This window comes from Hyalella azteca, unplaced genomic scaffold, assembly GCF_000764305.2.
Source record: "Hyalella azteca isolate HAZT.00-mixed unplaced genomic scaffold, Hazt_2.0.2 contig17438, whole genome shotgun sequence".
NCBI lineage: Eukaryota > Metazoa > Arthropoda > Malacostraca > Amphipoda > Hyalellidae > Hyalella > Hyalella azteca.
In genome coordinates, this window is record NW_025947221.1 from 29,814 (window position 1) to 43,532 (window position 13,719).

At 41.3% G+C, this 13,719-nt stretch overlaps 1 protein-coding gene across 1 annotated transcript; it reads left to right on the forward strand.

Moving 5' to 3' along the window:
• The first annotated feature begins 928 nt into the window (after positions 1 to 928).
• LOC108670995 (type-2 ice-structuring protein-like) lies at positions 929 to 9,049 on the forward strand. Its single transcript, XM_047885269.1, has 7 exons — positions 929 to 1,012; positions 2,467 to 2,496; positions 3,240 to 3,266; positions 6,700 to 6,847; positions 7,054 to 7,224; positions 7,642 to 7,751; positions 8,896 to 9,049. The coding sequence occupies exons 1-7, from the start codon at positions 929 to 931 to the stop codon at positions 9,031 to 9,033; spliced, it is 708 nt and encodes a 235-aa protein (XP_047741225.1). The 3' UTR covers positions 9,034 to 9,049.
• Positions 9,050 to 13,719: the final 4,670 nt, after the last annotated feature.

The window sequence follows — 13,719 nt, forward strand, 5'->3', positions numbered from 1 at the left end:
GTCCGCTTTAGAGACGATATTGCCAGCCGCGTATCAGCGCTAATTAGCTTCTGAGTACCTGCCCAGGTGTGCTCTGTCCTGCCGTTACGCAGCCCTTACTGAGCACCGCCTGCTCAAACCTGCCCAACGCCTGCTCTGGGGCGGTTCTGGCAGTGTACGCGACAGTTACGCGTCACCGTTTGTCAACAACGATTTAAAAAAATTTGTTCCTTCTCTCTCTAAGCTCACCTAGACTTCTCTCTTGCAATGACAGGTTGTTTTGACATAGGTTACTGACATTCTCATCGTATTGACATTAGCAACGTAATTTAGAATCGAACAAATTCAATTATCGAGGAAATATATACATCAAATTACTCACCGCTATGAACTATCTGCAAACAGGCCTCTAAGATATTTTTTCCTCTAGTCCTCGTGAGCATAGCCAAGCAAAAAGTTCGTTAGTGACAAAGCTCTGGCAGACCTCGATAAAGTGAAGAGCAAGTTTTAATGGCCTCCTTTCTTTGTGTGATCTGTAAATAATAACACAATATAAAAACCGTAACCTTGACCGATGCAGTATGTAAGCCGGACAGTACACTATGACAGTACACTAGCCCTGTGTATAGTATAAGCACCTATATCTTGACTGTACGCCTTCCATACAGCCAATCTCTTGAACGAGTCACAATCAAGCTGCTACGCTGAAGTTAACTCTACCTCTCAGCGCCATTCAAATATATACAAATAGTCTGATGATTCTCAACGATGAGCTTAACGACTTACATTATTACTAATAAATTGTGTAAACTTTTAAGAAAGGCGGATATGTTGTTCCAGCACACACCAGGCTACTCAATAAACTGCAAGTGCACCACGTTTCTGGTGCTCACGAAGTCACTCAGAACCGAGCTTGGTTCAGGCACACTCAGGGAACCAGCTGATGACGATGGGTGGCGTTGGGAAGAGCTTTGACGCAGCTCCCATGAACGGCGCCGTGGACTTGACCATCACAGTGGTCGACCCTCTAGCTGTGATATAACATGAAACTGAAATATAGCGCAAACATCCGCTTCTACATCCATGAACCGCTTTAGTAGATGAATAATACGTTAATAACAACCCTTTTTGTCGGATATAATAATTCATTTCATTACCCTCAGATCTGCGGATCAAAAAAATTGTTGTAGTGAATGGTAAAGTAAGCCGCAAGAAGAAAGCCACCAATGATTTCTCTAAAAGTTTACAAAGAAACAAGACTCCAGCGTTCTATTATGGCGCTGACATACACTAGCTTCTTCGGTACAAACTAAATAGTCTACTCTTGGAACACCGAATACTCCACTCAATGTGAGAAATGCATTGCTGACACAAGCTTTTTCAGATAAAAATAATAGCAATTCGCGGAGAAAATAACTTACATGTACAGGAAGCCGAGACTCATAAATGTTGATGCCTTCAATAGTGTTCATTTATGAAGTAATTTGGCTAGTCGTGTCACGGGGCATAACAAAGTAAAAGGAATCAAAAATCGAGCAAACAAGCTGACATCATATTTAAACGAGTGGAGTTGATCAAAGCTTTAGTTATTTAACTTATCCAGTGGAATAATGTATTTAAAGGGCCAAATTTCAGCAATTACAGGCTCTTCTGGTATAAACTAACACGATTATATCACGATGCAGCTCGCCTTAGTTCTATTGTCCTACAAGGGTTTGGCGTCCTTATAAAGTCTGAAATTTAATATTTCGCAGTTACGTACTTATTTTTAGACGCCTACTTGCATGTTAGTGATTAATTTATAAGTAAAAACCTATGATGGAGATTAATTTCTAGGTGAGGACAATGGTCTGCCCACAGTTGTACTTTAAGTTTTAGGCAGAGATATGGTATCTATTGAGAAAGAGGATGGTGTGAATATGCATTCATAGAACATGGTGCACTGCAATGAGGGCATTCATGTGTCCAAACTCACCATAGAAGACCCCAATAACCGACACGCAGTTCAAGAGAGAGCAGCGATCGAAGGCCTCGGAAATGGGCAGGTTTACCGGCACATCAATGTCGAAGTTAGGCAAGTCCGTGTACCAATAAACCACGAGTTTGCAGTCTGAGGAGTGGAATGGAAAACCTAGACTCAGTTGCTTCAGGTCAAAAGACTTAGAGTAATCCCGGACGACTTTTAAATATATCATCTAGTTTTCACTCCACTCACCAGTCCGACAGACATAGATCAGTTCCTTCTGTAAGAAGTTCCTAGAATAAACAGTATGTTCAATTTCTACGATTTCTATTTCAATTTAGATGATCGCTACGACTGTTGAACTACTTTCAACCAGCATAGAGTAAAAATTTATTTCTTACAAATTTCACTTGTATCTCATCACATCAATATTATAAAATTCTATAGTATTTGCGGTGATCTAGCCCGGTCCGTGTTCCATTATCCATACATTTATTATTCATGAAAGTTCAATGTAAAATAAGCTAAGAAATAAACTTACTCTTGTTTTGATTGCGCTGATCGAGTAAGCTCGTAGCATTGGTGCAGACAAAGCCAGTCATTGAGTAGTTGAGTGCCGCCTCTGGATGGAAGGGCACATTCGCTGGAGGCGAGTACGACACGCAGGCTTTGGTGGCGGGGCATGGGTTGCTTGCACAGGGATTCTGTGGGGAATAATTACCAATTGAATTATGTTAAAAATGGCGGAATTTGACTATTTCACAGGTTGACGGGCAGTGTTGAGATGGATGGGAAGACATTGTTACTACACTTGTTCTTGTTCAATCTCATGGAACATTGTCAAACAAGTAACCAAAATAAAAATAGTTAAATTAAACGTTTTAAAAGTATAGAATGACTCCACCTATATGTGCCTACTGCTAATGGTTGTTTGCCACTGCACGCAGAGCGTAGAGCTAATGATATAGCAAGTCTAAAATAGATAATAACTAAGCCCAGGCAGTCGAATATTATACAGATCATTTTGATTTTGTTATCTTTTGATCTACTCTCAAGGATAAATTCTAGCCTTATGCAACAAGTCCATGCCATTAAGGTCACCAGAAGCTGAGGGCTGATTTGCTGGGTGATGGCGTAGGAGGTCCAACCCGACGCCGCCACGAGGGCTGTCATGGCGCCCGTCAGTTGACACGCGCCTCCTGCATAACAGTCTCGACACTTCTGGGACAGTTGACATGGATCCTCTAGATCGGTTAATGCATCGAAAGCTCAAAACTCATTTGAGATACATACAGAGGTGGGCAGTAGCGCGCTATATGTAGCGGCCGCTACATTTTCAGTAGCGGTAGCGGTAGCGGCGCTACATTTAAGCAATTGTAGCGGCAGCGGTAGCGCCCGCTACAAATTTAAGTAGCGATACGAGGGTTTGCCGCTACAGCGCTACCGCTACATTTATAGATAAAGCCTTTAGGTATTACTCAATAGTATTAAATATTATTGAAAAACCAGCATGATACATACTTAATATAAATTGCAAAATAAAACTGTACGAAAGATTTCGGTGTAATGTTGTCAACCTCAGCCTGTTGTCCGGTGATCTTCTATCACCATTTAGGTTATAATACGTCACCATCTAATAGCTTGTTCTGTACCCACATGGTAGAGTCACGCCTAGTGACGTCATCCCTGTTAAGAACTATATATAGCCAGAGCAGTGCATCGCTCGTCAGTGTTAGCGGTACTGCCTAGCCGTCATCTTGCTAGCCGCTCCTCCGGCACATACATGTGCTGTACCTGTCAATCCCCGTCCAGCTCGCTACAATCTAGTGGGTGTAGCGGTAGCGGTAGCGCCCGCTACATTTAGAGCATGTAGCGGTAGCGGTAGCGCCGCTACATTTCAAAGTAGTGCTGCCCAGCTCTGGATACATCTTTGCATCTAAGGCCGTCAATTATACTCTGCATCAAACAGGAATAAATGTATATTGTTAAAGCTACGGTCATTTTATATTTTACAGACTTGATGTCTGTTGAACGAGTTTTTCAACCCTGCATCAAATTTTAACGCTTAATTTGGTGAATCATGATCATGCCTGAGCTTAGCGATTTCAAATAAAAGAAAGTTATCACTAATTAAACAATTGCAGAACAAACGCTGACGAGCAATACGCACTTTGGAAAGGATGCAATATATGCAGTTATACACCACTGCTGCAATTTCCGCAGGAGAAACACCAGTTTTCGAAGATTTATGTGGCTTGCATTAATTGGCAGCATCACGCCGCATAGAATGGGTAGTAAGTCTTATTATCACCTGTCTGCGCAAGAATTTCCTTAATAACCGAAAAGTTCAACCACCAGCAATAGTGAGACGGCGCTGTGTCTGCCGACTGCGGCAGCCACTCCCCATTCAACTCGATCAAAACACATAAACCAGACTAATCCTATTATGCGCCATTAGCCTATTAACACCTCTATTGTCTTTTCCATTTCCCTTTCTCCATTCTGGTCAATCTGTGCCGCCACCTCTTTATTTTTTCCTAACTTTCCAAGAGCCAACGCACCACCACCACCGAAGGCGACAGCTTGAACTGAGCTGAACTTGACAGTGGCGACACAAATGGACCTTATAATTATAACGAGGCAGTCTGTGACGAACAGCCTAGATCATGATGAGAACTATACGACATGAGAATAAGTAATGATTTCATTCGATTTTCCAACCAGAATTAGGAATATTTGAATGCAAAATAAGAGCGTGAAATTCGATGGCAAACGAGAGGCGAGGAGTGACGGCTGAGTTGACCAAATAAGGCGTCCAGTGAATTCTCACATCTACTCAGCCCCATTGAAAACATACGAACTTGATTGCAGTCACAGAAAGAGAAATGAGCATTCTTAACAGGCAACTTATTTTCCGTTAGATTTCTGTGATATACACGACTAGCATAGATTGATTATTTATGGTTCGTGCGATAAATTTTAACATAAAAATTTACACCCAAAAAGTTAATTAGTTTAAGATACGTCACCGTTGTAGCTGAAGCCGAGACAGACGCCCCAGTCCCCGCACAGGCGGAGGCACAACAATGGGCTACCGACCGTCGTGTTCAGCAGAGGAGTCCCGGAGAAGCGCCTGCCATTCCCTGCAATTGTTTGCATTTAATTCAAAGCCTGACTCGCCTTCCAAATTAATAAGAAATACTGTAATTTTGATAATTTATCTATACTCTCGAACGCAGGAACGGTAATTGCTTTATGATTCAAGCGTTTTCATATTATCAGCATTTCCGCGATGAAAAAATCTTCTCACGCTTCACGTAGGTAAAGGTTCAGCTATTTCCCAATTAAACGAAAATAATTTATCCCACGAACGTCATTTAATGAAAAAAAAATTAGTAAATTCTCAAGCTACCAATTAAATATATTGAAATTAATGCGCCTCTGCTATCGTTGAAGTTATATACTTAATTTTACCAGTCCTAATTGAACTTTTTCATTCCGTTATTAATTGATAGATAAATTGAATTTCCTTGTGCGGATGTTTATTACGATGAAATTTTTTGTAGCGAATTTCGACATGAAAGTATTTAGAGTGCTCTTCCAATTAGTTAGTTTCATTAGTTAGGTCACAATGAAAAGAACAAATCCTCCGTGAACTAATGATAATTTTAGTGAATCAAATTCTTTCTTGGACTGTGGGAGGCAGGGTATCAGTGAAATAAACTCGGCTGCAGTATCTAATAATGGTAGAAACTTTCCTTAAAATAAGACAATAAATTAAGACATTTATGCCCCGAGAACTCGTGCTAGCTAGTCTAATGCAGCAAGAAATCGTTGTATTTGACTATCTAGTCATTATCACAAATATGCTACGGAAATAATTTTATGTACAACAAGTTATTGCACTCTTAATAATGAAACCCCAAACAAAATACTCACCATAAATTCTGGACGAGAAAGAGCGTGATCGCCGAGTCTTGGCGCGCGCGTGCCCGTTTACACTAGTGGCAACGACATGCGCTTTGAGTCGTTTGCTGCAGTGCCTCACCGCGCACAACCGTTTACACTACTTTTGTACTCGGTTGACATTGTCAACTCTGATGCGTTTGGTGAAGCACCAGGATCAATGAGATCTTGACCCTCAGATGAATTAATCATTGAGGTATCGTTAGTCACTTTCACAAATCACAATTATAGGGAAACAGAGAGGTTTGCAGGAACGTCCTCTTTCGACAACGGTTCAAGCTTCCCCATGAAACTCTTAGAGACTGCGCAGTCTCTATGCGCAAAGTTGCGATGCTGATTATCGTACTCTTATTGTAGTAACTATCCTCATGGACAGACGCTGATATATTAGCAAAATACTAACATTCTGTTTATAAACCAACAAAATGAACCAACGTTTCAGCATACTTGAATGATAAAAATCACATCCTGAGATGCAACCGAAGTTAAAACAGAATGAGCAAAACCATTGAAACTAGTTTATGACTGTAAATAAACACATAAAACAGGGCCAATTGTGCAGCCGAACTACACTTCATTCACTCTCCTTTTAAAATATCGGTAGAAGAATTCAGCTTTTTCATTTTGCCGACGAAGCGAATAGCGACTTGTCGATATTTACTCGCGTTTGCATCAGCTGAAGTGTAAACTTCCCATATCCATTTTCGTGGAGTGTGACGTATTTATTATTAGAATATTAACTATAAGCCGCATAATGAAATGAAGCTATAAGCCGCATAAATTATTTTCAGAATGCTCCAGTAAAGGCGGGGAGAGAACCTGACAGCGGTACTGCGGGAAACTGCGCCGTCATCTACCCCACTCAAAACTGGGCTTTCGCTGATGATGACTGTGGGACAAAACGCGGTTATCCTATTTGCTCAAGAACACCACTGCATGGTGAGGAAATCATGTGCTCCGTATGCCAAACACATATCTGCTTTAATTATTTATACATCAATCCTAAAAACAATTTCTGAAATAGTATTCTTCATATTTTACGGAAATTATTCAGAAATTCAACTGTAGGTATAAACACGTTCCTTGCATAGCCTCGTTTAGTTTTCATATTACTTTACACAGCACACATTTATATTTCAATAAAGGACATTGTGGGCAGCCATTTGTGTTGGTGGGCACGCAATGCGTCCACGTTATCCAGGCTGGAAGTACTTGGGCTGCCGCACGCACCCTGTGTGGACTGCTTGGTGGAGACTTGATCATTCTAGATGACTGTCATCAGTACCGCAAGGTCTACCTCTACCTAACCGAGAAAGGTGACACCCTACACAGTCGGATTATATATTATACAAAAACTAAGATTTTCTGTACCCTAAACTGATTCCTACCAATAAAGTAAAGAAATTTACCTAGCACGACAGTAAATAAGTCAGAAAGGTGAACTCATCTGAAGGAGTTAAGCAAACCAGAATCTTTGAGGCACCTGAATAAAAAGCCAGGCCTTACTTGTGTTGATGGGTACCGAATAAAGCACGGAATCCTAAATTACTGGATTGTCTAGTATCTGTCAGTCTATTCGCTATCTATAGTATCTGAAATGTCTATCTGTAGTATCTCCATCGCATTTTCAAATGTTCATTTTGATCATTCGTGAAAAATTGTGGTCGTATATTTAAAATTTGAAATTTAATATACTATTTCATAATGTTACTCATATTTCTTTCTTTTCTAAGGTTACAAACCGGTTACATTTTGGATCGGTGGCTCAGATCTCGCCGTGGAAGGGCAATGGCGCTGGATAGACGGTTCGCCGATGGCAATGGGTGTTCCATACTGGGGCAATGTAAGCTGAATATTTAATTGAAATGTTATCAATCTACATGAAAGTACAAACAGTAAATATATACGATATTCGAATTCGTTGATATTTTATACAAATTTTCTCCATTATAAAGTGCACTTAATCTAGAATTCAATGCCACGCTTCAGGCCTTGCGCCATGTAATCGTAATTCAAGATATTCAGAGCTACGAACAGTTTATTCATTTACACTCAAATCTGAGGTCTCTGCTCTATGCTTTTATAATTTAATTCAGTAATTGATCAAATATTTTAATTGGGGTCACTTCACAGTAATAATTTTTTGCAACATCCTTCAAACGAAAACAGATTTGTAATACTCATGTTCATCTGCATAAACACTAGTGGTCAAAGCACAAATTTCTAAGGAAAAAGTCGTGCTACTCGTGTTAAGTCGTGTTAATATATTACAGTTATATTTGTATACTAATCCTAATATGTTGGTACACGCGCATCAATAATATTTTTTTTATTGATTTCATTTGAAACAATTTCGTTCTGTCCATTGATCGTCAACATCTACACTTAAAGCGTATAAAAGCTAGTGACCTATGCTAGCTATAGAATGTAGGCATAGGAAGACGCTTCTCTTTCAAGTTTTACGTTCTTGATTCCATGTATTGAAACCTGTATGAATACAGAACAGTTACTAGTTATACATATACACGAAATAAACAATTCAAATAGTCAAATAAATCGGGATTAGGTTAAAAATAAGTAAAGTATATAAAAGCATAATCCTGGCAGTGCTTACTGTAATGAGAGGTTGTTGAGCAATGTAAATAAACACAGAAGGTCGGAACGAAATAAACTAAATGCTGCTTTCACAGTTGTGACGTTTATCTTTTAGCGATAAATCTAATTTCTACATTTGGTTCTAATCTGAATTATTGTTACACAATTATTAATTACATCTAGACGCTACACACTTTACTCGCCAGGTTATGCCGATCGAGATTGTTCAAGTAGCTCTCGATGTAAACATGCATCAGATAATTAATTGGATATTAATCATGATATACTTTTCACGAAGTGTAAGTCTTGCAAAGTAAATAGTAAAAACAATACAGTATATACAGTAAAAGTATACAGTGTATAAAATAAGAAATTATGTATCTGAATCACAGACTGGTGCAGGAGCTCCAGAACCCAACAACCCCGGAGTTGAGAACTGCATGGAACTCAGTTCTGCATGGATGTACCGCTTCTCCAACACGCTGTGCAACAACACGCGTCGGGTGGTGTGCGAGACCCATCCCCTCTAGGGGAAATATTGAGACGGGGATCCCTTCTTAGAAGAGTATTATGATTTGATTTCTTTAAAATTACTAGGATGATGTCCTTTCTAGAAGAGTATCGTGGTTATATTCATTAGAGGAATATTGGGACCTTCACTAAAGTAAAGCCTTAGATGGAGAAATCAGAAGAAATGCTTTCAATTCTGCAATTGACTCGAATTATACTTCAATTATGAATATTAATAACCAGAAGGTATTTGTTGGTAATCCTGGAATATATAATCTTTGTACCTTAAGAACCCGTTAACTCAAATACCGTCATCTCGAACCACCTCATTCAAAATCCAGTTTATAATTTTAAAACTAGCGTTCGGTATTTGATCATACCTGTTATAAACCACTTCTAACTCGAAACTCCAACTAAAGTCGTGATTTCAAGTTAATAGTCTTGATTTCGCGTAGTTTCTCGCTTACTCTTTAGTGCTATGTAATTGATTAGTAGAGCGGTGGCTGCAAAAGCGACGCGTTGAGTGTGGTTAGCTTGCCAGTCACTTCGCAGCGGTGTGTTATATGTATTCTGAAACGGGTAAAAGTCATTCTATTTAATGATTCCTCTTGATGGCAAATAGGTTCGACCCATTCTAATTGTCCAGTAAGAAGTGATGTCAATTCATCGCTTTCAGTCATATTGTATCACGGTTGCAGTAGCACCTCGACCTGGAATTTCTCGCGTACTTGCATCTTCTTGAAGCAACCTAGTGCTTCCGATGATTCGGTTAGTGGCTAGTTTAAATATTCCATTACTGTTTTCTACTTAACGTCGATATGCTAGGTAAATCGTAAACATTTGGTATGCCACGTGAATTAATTATCTATCCTTTTCAACTTGTTACAGAAACCATTTCTAAACCAAATAAAGTTCCTGTATCGGATCATCTTTCATTTACGTCCAAAAAGGCATGAGGTTTATTTATAGTTGCGATCCATATATTAGAGTTGCTCGCCATCATGCTACAAACACCGCCTCCCAGCACATCGAAGGATGCGGTACAATCTCCGCAGCATCGCCCCCTAGAGGAAAGCTTGTTTCAGTCATTCGTAAAATGAACGAAATCGATGGCATGCTCAGTCGTTTCACCTGATTTCGTTGACATTAGGAAAAACTTCACCTAATATCTCGTTCGCGTTGAGAGACTCCTTCAAACCTGCGATGAATCGGATGGTGCATGGCTGCATGGAATCCAACATGATTGTGATCGATCAATTCCGCATCCGAGTTGAAGAGTTTCTAAAATCTGACTCACTAAGATCGCAAAGTTCAGACAGCATTTCGGCATCACAGAAATCAGGATCAGTGCGTTGCAGAAGCTCCGAATGCTCCACTACTTCTGGAAGAATCAGACTAGCGGAAGAGATAGCAAGACTGGATGCTGCAAGAATTCACCTTATTAATATTCAGAAAATTGAACTTGAAGAACTTAAATTAAAACATGAGCGATCCGAGGTGGATCTAGCCAGGCAAGATCTCGAAACTAAACTAGTGTAGCAGGCCTTTTACGAAATGGACGATTATTCGGAAATTGTTTCGAAGGTTTCCCAAATTAGACCATCCGTAGATACCACTCAATTGCAACTGTTTCTTACCTAGCAAAACAAATGTCTAAATCAATACTAGGCCAATGCGACGAAGCATCGCTACTGAAAAAAAAAACACTCGAATTTTTTGACGGCGTAGACGTTACCAAGTTAAAGATTCTTCTACACAAATTCGTACTATTGATTGCGTCTTGGTGCAAGACTAAACTGAAGAAACTTAACCTATTTGGAGCAGTTCACTAGATGGCACATGGCAGGCCTTGAAGCTGGTACAGCGCTGCAACACCTGCCTTTCAGGACTCTGTTGCGCAAGAGCAAAGAAGCTGTTAATTAGGGAATACGGCAATTATTTCAAGATTGCAAACGCATACCTGGAGACTTTCTCCAACTTGTCTGACATAGAATCAGAAGACAAGGATGCACTGCTCGATATCTCTTCCTTCCTCATGCAAGCCAATAATCTTTTGTAAAATAGCCTCCTTGGATCTCAGTTGAATAACCGGAAAGATATTATGAATGTAGTCATGAAATTACCTTTTAAAATCAGGGAGCTCAAAGCGAAACGTCTACTTTGACGATCTGATCGACTCTGTCCGCAACGAAGCCTCTCTTGTCCGTCAAACACTGTTCGGAACATTTGTTGGAGATGTAAACAGAATGAAAAAAACGGAAATACCTTTACTCTTCCCTCGAGACCAGGCTTCCTATCCGTTTACTAGAAACGACGTGCCCTCTAGCGCCGACGTAAGGGTACCCACACAGTGAAAGCAGGTTTGCCCGTGCAGGCAGCCTGCTCCAACTTGCCGCAAGAATGAACATAGGATAATAATGTAAGTGTTCACAGTGAAAACCTGTACGAATAGGCCAGCTCCAGGCCTATTTATTTCAATTTCAGGCGCCAGCCTCAGCAGGTAACCAGCACGCTGGCAACCTGCTTTCACTGTGTGGGTACCCTAAGACCTTGTCTTCACTTGGCCAGCGTACCGTTCGACTTCGTCGACGCAAATGTCAGTCGACTGATAGGAATGAACATGCATGGACTCTTGAAGCCTACCAGCATCAAAGATGGACCCTGGAATGAGCCCTTTGCCCTTTGAAACTTGCTCGGTTGAACCTTCAACGGACCACTTGATAGAAAGAAAAAATATCCTCGTATCTCCGCTCGAAGTCTGAAACGATCGAGGATGAGTTGGAAACCTTTGCCTCTTTGGAATTCGTGGGAGCCTCAATAGAGAGGAGCCCATCGGTGAAGGCCTATTTATCTGTGGCTGGACAAGGTGACCAAAAACCTAAAGTCGCTTCCTGGCGGGCACTATGAGATTGGTCTGCCTTTCCGGGACGAAGAAGTTCAATTCCCTTCAACCAGAGGTCAAGCTCTGTCAAGGTTCCTTTCTTTGAAGAAAAGGTTCGCCAAGAACGAAAAATTATTCAAAAGCTACTCAGCTTTTATGCAAGAGATGGTCAATAAAAACTTCATGGAGCACCGAACCGTCAGATTAGTGATTCCTTGTTCACCATGCCGTTTATCAGAACCAGAAACCAAAAATCTGAGTTGGATCTGACTGCTGTCTTAAGTTACAGGGAGTTTCTCTGAATAACAGTCTTCTCTAAGGATTTGATCTTACCAACAATCTTCGTGGGGTGCTCCTGAGGTTCCGCGAGCAGAGCGATGCTGCTGTGGGCAACAATGAAAAAATGTACTACCAAGTTAAAGTTCCCTCTTCGCAAGCAAATTTCTTGGAGCTCTCTTGGTTCGACGAAAACCTTTCGCCGACAGAGTATAGATTGAGAGTGCAAGTCTTTGGCGCAAGGAGCTGGCCAAGCATAGCAAATTTTGCTCTAAAGCGATCTGGCGATGGCTATACGCCCAGCTCATGAATAAGGGACGTAATCATGCGTAACTTCTACGTCGACGATATGCTCTTGTCGGCAGTCATGGGTGCAGAAGCAGCGAGTCTGATCAGTCGGTAAAAGAAACTCTTGCCAAATGAGGTTTTCATCTCGCATCGGTAACTGCTAAGTCTGCGGACCTAAGACGCACTCTCTCGTCGCATCGGTAACTCTTAACTCTGCGGACCTAAGACGCACTCTCTCGTCTCGTCTCGGTCGCTATCCCAGATACGCATGCACTCAAAGTCCTCGGCCTCGGCTGGGACTTGGACAGCGATTCTTTTCGTTTTGGGTGTATAAGAATTGTTTCTGCTCCACTCGCCGGGGTATCCATCGAAACATCGCTTCAATTCACAACCCACCAGGATTGATTTCGACAGCAATTAATAGTCCATGCCAGAAGGATCTTTCAGGAAACTGGTCGATTGAAAATGAGCTGGAACGACCCACTTCTACCATCCCTTTTAGAATCTTTGAGAAAACGGGAAGAAAACTTGAAGTCACTTGATTTTAGCGTTCCGCGAAATCTAAAAATTTATGCTGAAAGTGTCCCTGCGAGAAGAGAGCTCCGTGTGTTCTGCGACGGTAGCGAGACGGCTAACGGATCTGTCACGTATGTAAGATACATTAGTCCAGGGTCGGTCGCTATGAGCCCTTCACTAATCGTCAAGGCTAGATTGATGCCTTTGAATAACACTACATTACGGACGATTACACGAATTGAAATGTGCAGCAGACAAACTTGATGTTGGAATTGCGTCACTTCTCGTTGTACAGGTAACCAGACAGCGCACCGCTGGCAGTGAAACACAGTGTAACACAGAACGTATAGATCTGGAGCACGATACTGAGCCATCCTGATCTAGTTCGAACCGGGGCACCATGTACAGGTAACCAGACAGCGCACCGCTGGCAGTGAAACACAGTGTAACACAGAACGTATACTGGCAAGCGTGAACGAGGTTCAGCAGTCAGCATATGACGAGTATAAAAGGCATACTGACTCCGATGTCAGGCACATCGCATATCAGCTATTGTTCGCTCTGTTATGGTTCTATAGAGAGTTGTGCATCTTAACTCGTCAACGAGCTAACCACACTCGTCACTCGAGCGTACACACTCGTCAACGAGCTAACCCACCCAGTAGACTGCAAAAGGTTTTGGACGGACAGCCGCACCACGGTCCTGTCGTACATCAAGAACGAAAATAGACGTTTCCAGCGCTTC

Excerpts from the sequence above, each read along its gene's own strand:
- LOC108670995 (XM_047885269.1), top strand. The coding sequence starts at position 929 with ATGGGTGGCGTTGGGAAGAGCTTTGACGCAGCTCCCATGAACGGCGCC. Across the intron at positions 1,013-2,466 it reads CAGTGGTCGACCCTCTAGCT|CTAAGAAATAAACTTACTCT; the intron begins GTGATATAACAT and ends ATGTAAAATAAG. Across the intron at positions 7,752-8,895 it reads GTGTTCCATACTGGGGCAAT|ACTGGTGCAGGAGCTCCAGA; the intron begins GTAAGCTGAATA and ends TCTGAATCACAG.